The sequence below is a fragment of the Citrus clementina genome, unplaced genomic scaffold, assembly GCF_000493195.1.
Source record: "Citrus clementina cultivar Clemenules unplaced genomic scaffold, Citrus_clementina_v1.0 scaffold_5, whole genome shotgun sequence".
Classification (NCBI taxonomy): domain Eukaryota; kingdom Viridiplantae; phylum Streptophyta; class Magnoliopsida; order Sapindales; family Rutaceae; genus Citrus; species Citrus x clementina.
This window is the reverse complement of record NW_006262201.1, coordinates 35,115,657-35,132,120: the sequence shown is the minus strand read 5'-3', so window position 1 is coordinate 35,132,120 and position 16,464 is coordinate 35,115,657. Positions and strand designations below refer to the sequence as shown.

Genomic DNA, 16,464 nt, shown 5'->3' with positions numbered 1-16,464 from the left:
TTATACTTTATATGAATACTTGATAATGTCTAATATGGAGCTATAGACGAATATGTGGGTAAAAGAAAAATTATTAGCTATCTACTCAAGTTTATCCCATTACAAAAAATATTATAAAAACTTAAATTTATTTGATTTTATATCTAATGCACCTAGTTTGTATCAACCGTCTACCAAAAAATAAAATTACCCTTACAAAATAATACACAAAAGTAAACACAAATTATAATATTGTCATTTTGCGAGAATAATTTTATCTTTTTAGTGGATAGATGATACACAAAATAAACAATGAGTACAAAATTAAATAAGTTAAAATTTTTGTGAAATTTTTGATAATGTAGTAACTTTTGAGTGTAGATGCCTAATAATCTTTCATGTGTAAAATTAACTGGCTAGCTACCGCTCATATTATTAGCTCAAAAAATGATGAGTATATGTATATATTTTAACTCGGCTCTTAAATGGACAAGGATTCTCTTCTAGTATTTTTTTCTCTCCTAGTGAAATAAGTAGTTAAGATTGAATTTTAAATTTTAATTTTGACAATTAAACCATCTTCATCTATTGTATTTGTTGTAATTTGTGATGGCTAATCACAAGAACTAACACAACACTTCAAGCTTTAATCAATCAAGATTAAATTGGAATCAAGATTGACAAGAAATCAGAACAACGAACAAAGAAATAGAACTGATTCCTAAGAACAAGCTACTATGTTTGAAGGAAAAATTCACACTCTTTCATTAATCAAAACTGAATACAAACAGATTACTTTTAATGAAGAGATTACAAGATTCACACAGAAAAAAGAATTATTCTGAATGGAGAAGAAATGAGCGAGAAAGGGTTTATATAACAGGTGCTGCAAACCAGCATCGCGCTTCCGGAAAATTTCCAAATATCATATCACTACCATTAACAACCCAGACCACGTCAGTAGAAATTTTCAAAAGCACCCCTCAACTGAATGCAATCTGTATGACGACCCACAAAGTTTTCGTTTGATTTCTTTTAGTTCCGAAATCAGACAAGCATATCTTCACAGTAATTACAATTAAACCAACTTTTTCTATTAAATTTGAAAGATTAGGAGAGAATAAGAGAGAAAAATATTAGGAGTGGATTCTAATCCCAAACCTAAATTAACTGGTTATGACGTGTAGACTTGATGGCAAATTATCCAAATCCAGCGGGCTCAAGCTCATTTGACTTTCCAATAAATAAAAAAAAAAAGGCTCAAGCTCCTGCTTAAATTTCCTTTCAATTTTAAAACTTGTACGGCCTTTAGAGTCGCGTAAGCCGAAACTTTTTTTTTTTTCGCTTTTACTTTTACTCCATTTGGTCAACTGAACTTTCATGTTCATCTCATCTGTATAACCACATCTATATGATTGAAAAATTCTATAATACATTTGTTATATTACAATTAATTGATGCATATATGACATGTATAATTATGTTTAATACAATCACTACTTGTATAATGATTTACAAAATAAATACACACATGTCATGACATTATTTATTTGTTAGAACATCTCCAAAAGAGTCTTTAAATTTTACTTTTCAAATTTTAATTTGCTTATTGATGTGCTAAATAAGTGTATAGAAAAATATAATCCCCTCCAAAAGACTCATTAAATAAGAATACAATAATATTATTTTAATTAAATCTTTCCTACTATCAAATTGAATTGTTATTATATTTTTAAAAGAAACATAAATAATAATTATTGCAGTCTTATCTTTTTAATAAATAATAATAAAATATTAATAGAAGAGGGAGAAACTCACTCGTTAATATCAAAGAGTAAGAGCATCGCCAAAAGGCTATATAAATTTTACTATTTAAATACATATTTGCTTACCTATGTGGCAAATAGAAGGGTGAAAAAATATGATATTCTCCAAAAGACTCTTTAAATGGAAATAAATTAATATTATTTTAATCATATAATTAGTTTTTTAAAGGAAAAGTCAATAGCAATTAAAGCACTTCTCTCACTTTCTTCAATGAAAAGTAATAAAATATAAATTGAAGAGGGAGAAATTAACTCTCCAAATTTGAAGAGAGATAATTAATTCTTATTTGAAGAAAATCTTAATTGAAATGTCTTTTGAAGCTTTAAATATTGATGTGGCTCTTCAAATAAGTAATAAAATCTTATTTGAAGAGTATTTTGGTGATGCTCTTAGAAACAAATCTTATTTGAAGAATCTAAATTAACGTGTCTTTTGAAGTGTTTAATATTGATATGGCTCTTCAAGTAAGAAGTAAAATTTTATTTGAAGAGTTTATTGGAGATGCTCTTATATAACTGACATAGTACAACAGATGTATTCTAAAATTTCTCTTATCTCACACTCTTATTTTTTTTAATAAATAATACAGTGATGTTACAATTAAAAATTTATCACAACCTGTAAAAATTATCTTGTTAAAGCACAGTTCAGCTTCAGCCTGACTAAAATTGACGGTATTTTGTTGAAGCCCAGTTCAAATATTTTCACATCCGAAAAAACTGGATCTATCTTTAATAATTTAAAGAAATTTTTTATGTACAACTAAATTGATGTGCCGTTATTGGTTCGAAGTTCTCAGGTAATATGAAACTCCCAATCATGCATAAACATGCGACCGTTTGGTGACATGCGACCGTTTGGTGGCGGCTTCAGAGGATATGATCCGCGTTGCCATATTTATCACAAAGATCAAGTTAAAACTCCAGAACCATAGTTAAGTAACCAAGGTTAAGCTTTCCTCGGCGACCTTGCCTATAAGTAGCGAATGTTCTTTGCCCCAGATATATAAATATATCTCAACATAAGACTAGGAAATTTTGTTCGTTCATCCTTATCCTCGTTTTCAGGTTTCATTTTCGTTTCTGTAGCTTTTCGTGTATTGTGTTTCTCAGTCTCTTTCTAATTTCACAGCATACAAGTGTAATTAATTTAATTCGTACTGAATGTGTGTACATGTGCCTTGTCCTATATATAGAGAGAAAGAGAAACTGAAGAAATGGCTGAGAACGGAGAGTTCAGTTTTACGAGCAGGGCTAGAAGCACAGGACGAAACGGGCTACCGAGAATCCAAACAAATAATAATAATAAAGAAACGTTGGTGTGTCACGATGACAGCGCAACGCCGATAAAGGCAAAGACGATCGACGAGCTTCACTCTCTTCAGAAGAAGAGATCGACACCCAGCACTCCCATCAAATCCCCTCTCGCCACGGCGACTGCACCCGACGGTTCATTTGCCGTCATCTCCGAAGAGGAACGCCAAAGGCAGCAGCTCCAGTCCATAAGGCACGTGATAACATAGACACGAGTTAATTAATTAGAAACGATCGATGCCGTTTCATCATCAACCCGTGTTTTTTTTCAATTTTCTATTTAATTTCAGTGCTTCGTTGGCATCTTTGACGAGGGAGACAGGGCCAAAGGTGGTGAAAGGGGACCCGGCAACGCCTAGGAAGGTAGATGGCCAGCCGTCCGCGCACTCATTTCATTATACATCGACTCCAACGTTTGACGACAATATTAGCGACAGTGCACTCAAGTTTACGCACGTCCTTTACAATCTTTCCCCTGCTGGTATCTCTCTATCCACACAAAATTAATTATGTGATTCAAATGAAACCCCCGGTGGTTTCTGTATTTGATAGTTAGATATTTGGAACAGAGCTTTACGAGCAAGCCGTTAAGTACGAGAAGGGATCCTTTATTACGTCATCTGGAGCTTTAGCGACGCTATCAGGTGCAAAGACGGGACGCTCCCCGAGAGACAAGCGGGTGGTTAAGGACGAGACCACCGAACGCGAGCTCTGGTGGGGAAAGTAAGTTAATTCTTTATTATTTTATCTCTTCTATTCTCTTCTCTTCTCTTCCAATATAAGTAAACTTTTTTGTTTATTTATTGATAAATAACTCATTTCCTGTTTTTTTTTTATTAACGTTTGACATGTTCTACGTTAATTGTATGCATATTATTTATACATAGGGGCTCACCCAATATTGAAATGGACGAGCACACTTTCTTAGTGAACAGAGAACGGGCCGTTGATTACTTAAACTCATTGGATAAGGTAATTTATTTTCTTATGATTTTCTGACTTTGCAATCTATATAATAAAATATTTCCATACAATAATAGTAACCGTTTGCTTGCAAGCTTCCAAATTTTCCTACCTCGATGCTTAATATCAATTTAGCCAAATAAATACATAAATAAATAAAGGGGTATGGAGACACTAGGACGTGTTAATTTGCTGACAGTTCCATTTACATCAGCTTTGCTAGATATAAGAAATTGGACCAATAAAGTGTTGGCTCTATTGGCAATGAAGTCTCCTTAAATGATTTGATTGAGTTTGCTCCTCAGTTCGAGTCGCAGGAAAGTCGCATTTGTTGGGAGAGCTTGTGCCTCTCGATTCGAGCGAAGATTTCTAATCTAAATTGTGGTATGAACTTAAAGATACCTCCTATAATTGAGGTCCTCCCCAAAATACCTCGTGGTAAAAAAAAAAAAAAAAAAAGAAGTTGGCGTTAAAATGCTTTAGAAAATATTATTTCAATTTTGTTGTTAAGTATGCAAAACATACTCAATTATATTGTTAAGTGTGCGTGAAAGAAATCAAAGCATTCCAATCAGGGCGTTGGGCTCCATTCACATGGGTGTTAGGGTACACCGTGGCCGTTCTCATGGGCGATGGTATCTTGCGGACTAAGGAATGACTGTATTGCTTTTGAGAGTAATTTTGTCTAAAATAAGTATAAGTGACTATTATACTATGAAATTTTATTAAATATTTAATTTTAATAATGATTTTATAAAAAATAGTTAGATAGGTAAATTTCCCCGCTGGACTACCTTCGCGTAGGGCCAGTTTGTGAAGATAGACGCTAAAAAGTGGCTACATTATCTTCAACGAGTATAACACGAACATGAAATTGCCGAGATATCTAATTATCTAAAACTGTATTTCAGGTCTTTGTGAACGACCAATTTCTCAATTGGGACCCAGAACACCGGATCAAAGTCCGAATTGTTTCTGCCAGAGCTTACCATTCCTTGTTCATGCACAACATGTATGCAACATTACCCGAATTTCATTTCTGTCTATTGAGAGATCACGAAAGAAAAGGGGGAAGTTTTTTGATTTCCCATGACATGTATTTTTTTGCATTCTTTGGGTGGTGTCTGGTGACAGGTGCATCCGACCCACGTCAGAAGAATTAGAAGATTTTGGTACTCCGGACTTCACAATATACAATGCTGGGCAGTTTCCTTGCAACCGTTACACCCACTATATGACTTCCTCTACTAGCATTGACATAAATCTTGCTAGGAAAGAAATGGTCATTCTTGGCACCCAGTATGCCGGAGAAATGAAGAAAGGTCTATTCAGCTTAATGCATTACCTAATGCCTAAACGTCAAATCCTCTCCCTCCACTCTGGCTGCAATATGGGAAAAGATGGGGATGTTGCCCTTTTCTTCGGACTATCCGGTGCATTTTCATTTGATCACTTTCCCTCTGATTTGTGACAATGTGACTGTGATTTTCCCCAGCTGGCCCTTCATTTTGTTATTGATGAGATTTCTTATTATTCATATTTTGGTTTTGTTCAGGTACTGGGAAGACAACTCTGTCTACTGATCATAACCGGTACTTAATTGGAGATGATGAGCACTGCTGGAGTGATAATGGAGTATCAAACATTGAAGGCGGGTGCTATGCCAAATGCATTGATCTTTCAAGGGAGAAGGAGCCTGATATCTGGAATGCCATCAAATTCGGGACTGGTAACAGACTCTTAACCATATTTCTTTCAATTGGATATGACAAAATTCTTAACAAATGACTCCACTCTTGAATAAACGGTCATTGGAGTTTGTTTGGCTGTTTGTTTGTGGCAGTGCTAGAAAACATTGTGTTTGATGAGCATACACGAGAAGTGGACTACTTGGACAAATCTGTCACGGGTAAAGATGCATCTTCCTGTTTAAATAAGCAGAAAGATCTATCCATTCATCTGAATGTTTAAATATCACGTGAATTATTTTTGTTCTTTTAATTCTCTGTTTCTCAATGTTAATAAAGGTTTTGAACTTTACATATTATTTGGAAGCTTATCATCATGCTTACTGGGATTTTACTGCTGCAGAGAACACTCGTGCCGCGTATCCCATAGAGTATATCCCAAATGCAAAGATACCTTGTGTTGGCCCTCATCCAAAGAATATAATCCTTTTGGCTTGTGATGCATTTGGTGTACTCCCACCTGTGAGCAAGTTGAGCTTGGAACAGACCATGTACCACTTCATCAGTGGCTACACTGCTCTGGTAATTTAGAGAGACCTGTCCGTCACAGTCATTGATTTTTTTTTTTTTTTCAAAGTGAAAATGTACATTTTTTTATAGAAAATATGTAAAACGGAAAAAAGTTGATTTAAAATATGTCAACCTCTTGATGGAAAACAGGTTGCTGGAACAGAGGAAGGTGTGAAGGAGCCACGGGCAACATTCTCAGCCTGTTTTGGTGCCGCATTTATAATGCTACACCCTACAAAGTATGCTGCCATGCTGGCTGAAAAAATGCAGAAGCATGGGGCTACTGGATGGTTGGTTAACACTGGCTGGTCAGGTGGAAGGTATGCAACTACAGCACAATGTCATATCTTAAGTGATGCTCTTATTATTTGTACCCTCGGCAATATAAAAGTATACTTTCTTCGATGTTAAATTTTAATCCCTGTGATCCTTTGGCAGCTATGGGTCAGGAAATCGTATTAAATTAGCTTTTACGAGAAGAATCATTGATGCAATACATTGTGGGACTCTTTTGGAGGCAAGCTACACAAAGACTCCAGTTTTTGGGCTTGAGATCCCAACTGAGATAGAGGGAGTGCCCTCAGAAATCCTGGATCCAGAAAATACAGTAAGCCCGCTTTCCTTCATTTAATCACTAATTAAAAATCTTTCATAACCTTTGTCAAAATTTGAGCCTCTCTTTTTCTATTTACTGATATGTGTAAATGTAAACTATAGTGGTCGGACATGAAGGCCTACAAGGATACACTCTTGAAGCTAGGAACCCTTTTCAAAAAGAATTTTGAGGGCTTTGTGAATCACAAGATTGGAGAGGACAACAAGCTTACTGACGAGATTCTTGCAGCCGGCCCTCTTTTCTAATCAGTCTTTAAGATCGATCTGGTGCCTATGGGACACCAAGAAATAAGATATAACTTAATTTGCAATGTAGTCATATGTTTGTTAAATTTATAAAGCTCCATATGCTTCTCTACGTTGAGCTTCTACTATTTACTTCACTCGTACTACAACTCAAGAAGGATTCATTTAGTTTTTGGATTTTTAGCTATGAGATCAGATTGATTATCTTACATGGCAAGTAACATCTCATGCTCGGCATAAACACCTAAACTAAATGAAAAACATAATACGTGTGGCGAGCACTTGCTGGGATCCTCGTAACCAGTGAGTGCTCTGCGTAACCATTCTATACTAGTATATTGGGCAGCATGATCAATTCAAGTCCTCTTACCAGCTTTCTATCAGATCAGAGTTTTCCATCTTTCAAAAAAATTAGATTTGTCTAAATAGTGCAGGATAAAACTTGAATGTTGATCCATACATTCATTTAAGTGGCATTCAATTCGAAAAAAGCATTTCAATTGCAGCAGAAACTCTACAAATGATTCTCAAATAGAAGCAGTAAACATGGAGCAAATCTTTTGCAAGGCAGGTCAAAATCATTAGTCATTGATAGCCCACAAACAAAATATTTGCAAAATCATCATTCCTTTTACAGTCTTAATGTTACATTAACGAACTAAGACTCACTAGATCCGCTCACATCATCTCTGTGCTTAATCATTCCGGAATCAACAAGAATGGGAATCTCTGCTGCAAGCCATGGAGCAAGACCAAGACAAAGTGCATGTGCTATACCAAACCTAGGACTGGCAAAACACAACAAGAAAAGACGTAGAACAAAGCCAATCAGTTAAGTTAATGATTTTACTATGTAAAGAAAGCCCAAATGAAAAAGAAAAGAAAAATGTAAAATGAAAATCAAATTAACATTGCAAATGAGTGAAACCACGGCACACAAAGAATAGCTTGGTTATTGAGAATGTTACTGCCAAAAAAGAAAACAATTTGAGCAGATATAAGAATCTTCAAAAAAATTGGTGAAAATGATTCCCCTTTTCCTATTTGGCCATCAAATTAGAACTTGAGTTTACAACTTCCAACAGCACTCAAACATTCCTTCCTGACCTCCAACCTCTTTCCCACATAAAATTCCTTTAACTCAGAAGAAGCTGAGGTGATCTAAAATTAAAACAGGGGAACAGTTTGCCAGAAAACCAAAAAAGGATAACAAAACCGGTGATGTTTCGTAACACAATTCTGCAAATACTTACACTGCTCCCATAACAATACCACCCACAATTGAAAATTTTAATTTCATTTTTCATTTGATAAATTCTGGACAGCCAAAAGCATATCACAGAAATTATAAATTCCATTGTCAACTCAATCAAAACCGAAAATACACAAAATAATCAACAAATGTAAAGCAAAAGTACCAGTTTTTAGCCCAAAGTGGCTTGAAATGTACGGTCAAGCAAATCTTCCCTCCTCTGTACATCTACAAACGCCACAAAAACAAAATATAAACAATTTAAAACAATTAAAAATTCGGGGGAAATGGGTAAAGAAAGAATCATCAAACCTTCTGGGTCTTGCCATCGAGTTGGGGGAGCTCAAGCTCGGGGGCCGTGGCGGGGTACGTAACCGGAATATCAAACTGGAGATCGAATTCGTACTTTAAGAGGTTGTGAACGTACCAGCACTTGCCCGTCCAACGTGTCCCCTCCGGATTGGCCGCTGAGATGCGGAACCAATCGTTGTCGTTGGACTTATTCATCTGTGTATAGGCGATCAAAGCCTTGTACTCCTCTTTAAGCCGCTGCGTCCACGCCGCACCGTCTCTGGGACCGGCTTTCGTTGACAAAAGCGGGATCTGGGTCAGCGTCGATTTCGTGTTCGGGTCCCATCCCTCCATCTTTGCTAACCCTAACCCTAGATTTTGCCAATTGTGAATTCCGATTGATAGATCGTTTGTTTATTTGTATGGTTGAACTGCTAATGGCGCTTTTCCCTTCATCTTCCAGGAAAATGGTGCTGCGACATGTGGCGCGAAGTGGGGGTATAGTTGGAATTACAGAATCGGTTTTTCTTCTGTAACGACGAGAGTGCCCCTGATTGCATCAAGATAAAATGTAAAAACAGCAGCATAACATTATTATTCATCATAATAATCAGAGTTTAAGCTATATGGTGTCACTCACACAGCTGTTTGTTTAAGGAAAAATAAGACTCAAGCACAATTTGCTAACTCTTCGAGCGGTTAACACCTCCAATTGCTCAATTAAAAGTGAATAAATTGTAACCACTGGACCAAAAATTCACACAGTTATTTGTTTAAGGAAAAATAAGACTCAAACACAATTTGCTAACTCTTTGAGGGGTTAGCACCTCCAATTGCTCAATTAAAAGGGAATCAGCGGTTCAAGCCTCGCGATGCATGTAGGAATTTATTTCATTTCTTAATTATGATATATAATTAAGTGCAAATAATATTCTTCATTTCGAAATGTGAGTGAAGTAAATACTCTCAAATATTTAATAATGTAAAATCTGAACAGTGTTATATAAGAATTACTGTAAATTAATCTCAATAATTATCTTATTGTAAATATTAGTTGTAAATATTATATAATATGAGTTGTAATCTGAACATTAATGTCATGTAATTAAAAAAAAGTGAATAAATTTACTTGATACCCTTCTATTCATGTCAAAGAATGTTTATTTACGGGTGCAATACAACTGCCAGGAAGACAACTAGGAACAATTAAGTAGAAAAATCAGCAAGGTGGGTGGCTACTCTACTAACCGTCTTTGACTTGACTTATTTTAATTTAAATAAGCTGATTTATTCTTGACTAAGTACCTATTTGATATGACTTATTTAAGAGTTATAAGTATTTATTTAATCTCATAAGTACTTTTTAAAATTTTTTACGGTGTTTGATTTTTTTTTAGTAGAATTTTTTTAATTTAAATAAGTTAATTTACCTATATTAGTAAAAGCTTAAAATTTAAACTTTTCGCAATAGAGGTTGGAGAACTTTTTTTAAAAATATATAATATAAAAAATATCACACAGTTTAATAGTTTAAAAATATTTTTTATTAACAATTAAATATCCAATAATTTTTTTTAAAAAAACTTTATTGATATAAATTATACTGTTATAAATTTTATTTAATAATTTATAACAAACGGAGCCTAAATCAAACAAAATAAATTAGAGACTGGTGCTACGTTACGCAATGTACGCCACACACAGCAACAGTTGCGGGTTCCACCATGGGAACTGTTGCTGCGTGTGGAAGTAGTGAAATTGCTTTGTTCAATAATTAACACAGCTGATCCAAACAAAATTTTCTTCTTGTTCGCTTGAAATTCTGCAAATGGCAGAGATTGTTTTGTGCCCACTACTGCAAGTGATTTTTGACAAAGTAGCTTCTGGGCTTCTGAAAAGTATTGCACTTAAATTTGGCTACGAGGAGGAGATCGACAAACTTCGGCACACGATAAACCTCATTCGGGCAGTTGTTGAAGATGCAGAAGAGCGACAAGTAAGGGAGAAAGCCTTGAAAATTTGGTTGGAAGACCTTAAAGAGGTCGCTTATGATGTGGACAATTTACTTGATGAGTTCTGCTTGGATGCCATAACAGCTAGAACACAAGGATTTTACTATCAAAAGGTACTTAGGGACCTCCTTCCTTCTTTCAAACCAGTTGCAGTTTATCTTGAATTGTTTCCAAAACTAAGGGAAATTAGAAAACGATTAGATGTTTTGGCTGCTGAAAGGAGCTTGAAGGAGGGGGTTGTTAAAATAGGGTCTGATTTTGAAAGTAGGAGACAAACTGGGTCTTTTGTAATTGAATCTGAAGTTGTTGGAAGAGAGGAAGATAAGGAAGCCATGATAGATCTTTTAGCATCAAATGGGGCAAGTGGGTTCAGTAGAAAGATATCGGTTATTCCCATTGTCGGTTTAGGTGGCGTTGGTAAGACTACCCTTGCTCAACTTGCTTATAATGATGAAAGGGTGACAAAGAGTTTTGAATTGAAGATATGGGTTTGTGTTAATGAAGACTTCAATGTGAGGAAGATCATGAAATTGATTATAGAATCTGTGACACTTAATAAGTGTGATTTCTTAGGCATGGATGTTCTTCAGTCTCAGCTTCGACGCTTATTGCGTGGGAGAAGATACTTGCTTGTCTTGGATGATGTCTGGAACGAAGACCATGAGGAATGGGATAAATTAAGGGTTTCTTTAAGTGATGGAGCTGAAGGAAGCCGGGTCATAGTCACTACTCGCAGTGCGAAGGTTGCTACGATAGTGGGGACAATTCCTCCTTATTATTTGAAGGGTTTATCTCACGATGATTGCTGGACATTGTTCAAGCAAAGAGCTTTTGCTCCTGGGGAGGAATATTTAAATTTTCTGCCTGTTGGAAAAGAAATTGTGAAGAAGTGTGGAGGCATACCGTTAGCAGCAAAAGCATTGGGAAGTCTCATGCGCTTCAAGAGAGAGGAAGGTGATTGGTTATATGTTCAGGAGAGTGATCTTTGGAATGCATGTGAAGGTGAGAATAGAATACTACCGGCCTTGAGGCTGAGTTACAGTCATTTGCCATCACATCTGAAATGTTGTTTCACATTCTGCTCGGTATTTCCTAAAAATTTTGTGATCAAGAAGGACAATTTAACTCATCTCTGGATTGCAGAAGGATTAATACGGTCAAAGGATGAAAGAAAAGCACTTGAGGATATAGCCAATGACTACTTCAATGACTTGACGTGGATGTCCTTTTTCCAAGATGTGAATAAAGATAGTGATGGTAATGTGTTAGATTGCAAGATGCATGATCTTATTCATGATCTTGCACAATCTGTTGTTGGAGGTGAATTTGTTGTACTGGAACATGGCCATATACCGAGACATCTAGCTCAAACTCGTCACTCATCTGTGGTGTGTGATTCTGATTTGCAGACTATTCCAGAATCCTTGTATGAAGCAAAGAAGTTACGAACCCTTAATCTGCTGTTTTCTAAAGGTGACCTAGGAGAGGCCCCTCCCAAATTGTTTTCAAGTTTCAGATATTTGCGTACCTTAAATTTGAGTGGCAGTGGCATTAAAAAGCTCCACAGCTCAATATCCTGCTTGATATCTTTGAGGTATCTCAACATGTCAAACACCCTCATTGAGAGATTACCCGAAAGTATTTGTGACCTTGTTTATCTGCAGGTGTTGAACCTCTCAGACTGCCATGATCTAATTGAACTACCTAAGAGATTAGCATCCATATTCCAACTAAGGCATTTGATGATATATGGTTGTTGTAGACTGTCTCAGTTTCCAGATCATATTGGAAGATTAATTCAGCTGCAAACATTGCCAGTATTCATTGTAGGCACTGAAATCTCCCAAGGGCTCAAGCAACTGCACTCACTGCCGCTGGCAGGTGAGCTAAACATTAGAAAATTGGAAAATGTAAAATCGGGAAGTGATGCAGCATTTGCAAGCCTGAGAAGAAAGCCAAAGCTTCATTCACTAGGCCTATCATGGAGAAATAATCATGATGCTTTGATGAAGGAAACTGATGACAGAAATAGACAGGCAGAAGAAGTGCTCGATAGCCTACAACCTCACCAAAATCTGAAAAGATTGTCTGTTGAAGGGTACTCAGGTGACCGTTTTCCCACATGGATTGGCTTTCCTGGACTCCCAAATCTAACTAATATAGTGTTGATTAACTGCAAAAGATGTGAGAATCTCCCTGCATTGGGCCAACTTCCTTTCTTGAGGGTCATTTACATGCACGGAATGCATTCAGTAAAGAGTATTGATAGTGGGTTCTACGGTAGAGGCTCGGGAAGACCATTTCAGTCATTGCAAGAGCTATCCTTGATAGACTTCCCCAGTTTGGAATTCTGGTGGAGCATGAACACAAAAGAAGAATTTCCTTCCCTAGTCAAGTTGTTCATCAACAAGTGTGAAAGATTGAAAAACATGCCATGGTTTCCATCTCTTCAGCATCTGGAGTTCCGAAACTGCAATGAAATGATAATGAAATCAGCTACAAACTTTTCCACACTCTTAACCCTTCTAATTGATGGCTTCACAGGACAATTGGTTATTTTTGAGAGATTGCTTGAAAATAATCCTTGTCTCACATCTCTGACAATTAGCTCATGTCCCAACCTTCGCTCGATATCCTCGAAGTTAGGATGCCTGGTTGCTCTTAAATCATTAACAATTCGCTGGTGCCAGGAACTCATCGCTTTGCCCCAAGAAATTCAAAATCTCTCCTTGTTGGAATCTTTGGAGATCAGTGAGTGCCACAGCCTTACAGTCTTGCCAGAAGGTATTGAAGGTTTGACTTCACTTCGATCACTGTCTATTGAGAACTGTGAGAACTTAGCATACATTCCGAGAGGGCTGGGACATCTCATAGCTCTGGAGCATTTAACAATAATGTATTGCCCAAGCCTGGCCTTTCTTCCTGAAAACTTCAGAAACCTCACCATGCTAAAGAGTTTGTGTATTTTGAGCTGTCCAGAGCTGGCATCTCTGCCGGATGAGCTACAACATGTCACAACACTGCAAAGCTTGGAAATCCATAGCTGTCCCGCTTTCAAAGACTTGCCTGAATGGATTGGGAACCTTTCTTCTCTTACATCTTTAACCATATCCGACTGTCATACCATCATTTCACTGCCAGCAAACCTGCAACATCTCACAACTCTCCAGCATCTGTCTATCAGGGAATGTCCAAGGCTTGAAAGTCGCTGCAAGAAATATGTTGGTGAGGATTGGCTGAAAGTAGCTCACATTCCACATACTTACATTGGATCACAACTGAACCCAGACAAGACTAATGCAAGCAGCTCATTATGTTGAAGATTAATCATAGTAATTCATATTCTTAATAGGTTTCATTTCACTTGTCTAAGTCCATTTTCAGATTTGAATGATGTATATAATCACTGTTGGATAAGGTGCGCAACTTGAATTATGATACTGCTATTAATAATATGGTGAATCTCGCATGGAAAAGACCGATTTTTCACTTTGATAGTGGCAGAGGCAGACCCACAACAAAAAAAAAAATTGCATTTTTTTATTTCCTTTGTTCTGTACATGGAGTATTATTAATTCTAGCCAAATTATGGAAATAATTACTAGCCATCATGTCAGTCATTCCTACTCATTAGTCTTTGCCCTTGGCCTTCACGAACTTTAGATGGTTTCCGGTTTAAAACAATGGAGAAATTTACAAAAATAACCATAACCATAAAAGTTTTACTGTTTTCACTAATTCTTTAAATTTTTTTCTATCAATATTAGCCAAACACACGCTTTTCTCCCCAAATTACCATTGTTTAAAAGTCAAAAGCAACTTTCTTTCTCTCATTTCGTTAAACCAAAGACAGCTTTCCACTCTTGAATCATCACTGGTGACGATAAAAGACAACGATAAACGACGATGATAAACAATAAAAGTGAAATTCGATTATAATCTATCCGGATCCAACACTAATCGGCATTAGTTAGTGGTATGAGTTATTTTCTGAAGTTACTCGAGAGTTTCAGAGAACTGCAGTCGCGGATGAATCTAGCGACAGGCTGCCTGTCGCACAAAGCTATGTGCGACAGGCGCCTGTTGCACCAAGAGGGATTGTAAACTGATTATGGATTATCGGATTTTGGTTTTATGAAGTGCCCACAAGCTTTAAAAAAAAAAAAGCGCGAAGTTGCTTGTAACTTTCAACATGATTAACAAATTTCAACAGATCGATCCATCTCTTTCTTTCTCTCCTCTCTCAAATGGCTACTGCATTAAATAATATTATACAGGGCTAAATAACCAAATGATTTGAATAAATCTCGTTGAAGAGAATAGAAGATAAGAAAGAGGGAAACATTTTTGCTTTTCTCGGATTCTGTGCAGAAAGCCCTGCACCATTCCACCTTCTTTCTTTTTCTTAAAATATATATATATTTGTTTCTATATCTTTCTTAGTTTCTTTCACCTTCGTTCACTCTTTTTCTAGTTTTGCCTTCAAACTCCTGTTCTACAACTTTCTACACTAGCTCTCCTCAGTAGCTTGTTCTTACGCAGGGATTGACTTCAAATGATGAAGAATCCTATTTATCTATCCAAATTCGTTTAAATTTCGCAGAATTCAACTCTTAGATATGCAAACTTCAGTTACGGGTAATTCAAGATGATAAATTATAACCAGCATATCATCAATAGACCAAAAGCACATTGAAATACTAGATATCTACAGAAATTGATTTTTTTTTTTAAAAAAAAATTATAATGCTTTAATGTATTTACAAAAATAAATATATTATTTTAGTGGAATCGCTTGTGAATTAACATATCATTTGCTTGAGAAAAAGATCATTAGTGCCGCCGACAATGAGAGTTTCTTCGGTTTGGGAGAGATGGGTAAAAGAGAGATTGTTGGGGGAGAGAAGAGAGAGAGGGGTATTTTGGTCTCAAAGGTTTTTTTATGCCTAATGTTGATAGAAGTTTGTTTGGGGGGTTAAGATGAAAAAAGCCAAAACTTTTATAGTTATTGGTGTAAATTTCCCAAAACAATGGACATGCACGGATACTGCTGAATGCTGATGTCTATTTATTTTCCTTTTAGGGATGTTAACAATATCAGCTCGGTCTGAAATCAGACCGAATATAATTATAAAAAGTTATTTATATTTTATAATATTTTTTGAAATAATTCAGGATCCGTGTTAAGCTTCGGACTTCACTTGATAAGTTTGAAGTCAGTTCAAAACCTAAATTTTATTAAAAAATTAGAAAATAGAATCGCACTTCACGCGGTTTTGAAAAAAAAAATAGTGTTATTCATTTTTCTTACTTTACACTTAATGAAACTGATAAAAAATATGAATTGATTTTTTTTTTAAGATGAGGCAGCCTTATAAAAACACAAAAAAAAAAAACTATTAGTCAGCAATACAGATAAAGAAGCAACGCAAGATAAAAAATAAAATGAGAGAATATATTATATAGTGATTTTATTCATTCCAATTCTGTGTGTACAAAACAAAAAGATGAGCTCTCCTTTTATAGTTACATAATCATTCCATGAAATTAATGAAAAATTATGGATCATAATTCCTTATAAGATAGTGAGAGTTATAAGGAAATTAAAGGTTGCTAATGGGAGATAGTGAGGAGACTAAGAGATATATGTTATGAACATCTACATTTATTTTAATAAATTCATAACACTCCCCCTTGGATGTTCATTA

At 35.8% G+C, this 16,464-nt stretch overlaps 3 protein-coding genes across 3 annotated transcripts; 2 read left to right on the top strand and 1 right to left on the bottom strand.

Annotated features, from left to right (window-relative positions):
• The first annotated feature begins 2,889 nt into the window (after nucleotides 1–2,889).
• On the top strand, nucleotides 2,890–7,410 carry LOC18040627 (phosphoenolpyruvate carboxykinase (ATP)). Its single transcript, XM_006433667.2, is given in 13 exon segments — nucleotides 2,890–2,997; nucleotides 3,000–3,312; nucleotides 3,410–3,600; nucleotides 3,689–3,842; nucleotides 4,007–4,091; nucleotides 4,994–5,094; nucleotides 5,217–5,515; nucleotides 5,638–5,811; nucleotides 5,926–5,991; nucleotides 6,174–6,352; nucleotides 6,491–6,660; nucleotides 6,779–6,947; nucleotides 7,058–7,410. Coding segments are annotated over 13 exon segments (2,073 nt in total). The 5' UTR covers nucleotides 2,890–2,969; the 3' UTR covers nucleotides 7,202–7,410.
• A 267-nt stretch (nucleotides 7,411–7,677) lies between these two features.
• On the bottom strand, nucleotides 7,678–9,230 carry LOC18040626 (ubiquitin-fold modifier-conjugating enzyme 1). The gene is made up of 3 exons (XM_006433665.2): nucleotides 8,766–9,230; nucleotides 8,620–8,681; nucleotides 7,678–7,989 (listed from the first exon to the last, which is right to left on the bottom strand). The coding sequence occupies exons 1-3, from the start codon at nucleotides 9,096–9,098 to the stop codon at nucleotides 7,860–7,862; spliced, it is 525 nt and encodes a 174-aa protein (XP_006433728.1). The 5' UTR covers nucleotides 9,099–9,230; the 3' UTR covers nucleotides 7,678–7,859.
• A 1,221-nt stretch (nucleotides 9,231–10,451) lies between these two features.
• On the top strand, nucleotides 10,452–14,266 carry LOC18040638 (disease resistance protein RGA2). Its single transcript, XM_024183983.1, has 2 exons — nucleotides 10,452–11,758; nucleotides 11,900–14,266. The coding sequence occupies exons 1-2, from the start codon at nucleotides 10,573–10,575 to the stop codon at nucleotides 14,074–14,076; spliced, it is 3,363 nt and encodes a 1,120-aa protein (XP_024039751.1). The 5' UTR covers nucleotides 10,452–10,572; the 3' UTR covers nucleotides 14,077–14,266.
• Nucleotides 14,267–16,464: the final 2,198 nt, after the last annotated feature.

What these genes read in the sequence shown, in the direction of transcription:
- LOC18040626 (XM_006433665.2), bottom strand. Translation starts at nt 9,098, where the DNA reads ATGGAGGGATGGGACCCGAACACGAAATCGACGCTGACCCAGATCCCG. An exon ending in TCGATGGCAAGACCCAGAAG is followed by an intron (nt 8,682 to 8,765) that starts GTTTGATGATTC and finishes TGGCGTTTGTAG; the next exon opens with ATGTACAGAGGAGGGAAGAT. An exon ending in CCACTTTGGGCTAAAAACTG is followed by an intron (nt 7,990 to 8,619) that starts GTACTTTTGCTT and finishes GTGTTTTGCCAG; the next exon opens with TCCTAGGTTTGGTATAGCAC.
- LOC18040638 (XM_024183983.1), top strand. Translation starts at nt 10,573, where the DNA reads ATGGCAGAGATTGTTTTGTGCCCACTACTGCAAGTGATTTTTGACAAA. An exon ending in TCTTTGGAATGCATGTGAAG is followed by an intron (nt 11,759 to 11,899) that starts GTGAGAATAGAA and finishes TCTGGATTGCAG; the next exon opens with AAGGATTAATACGGTCAAAG.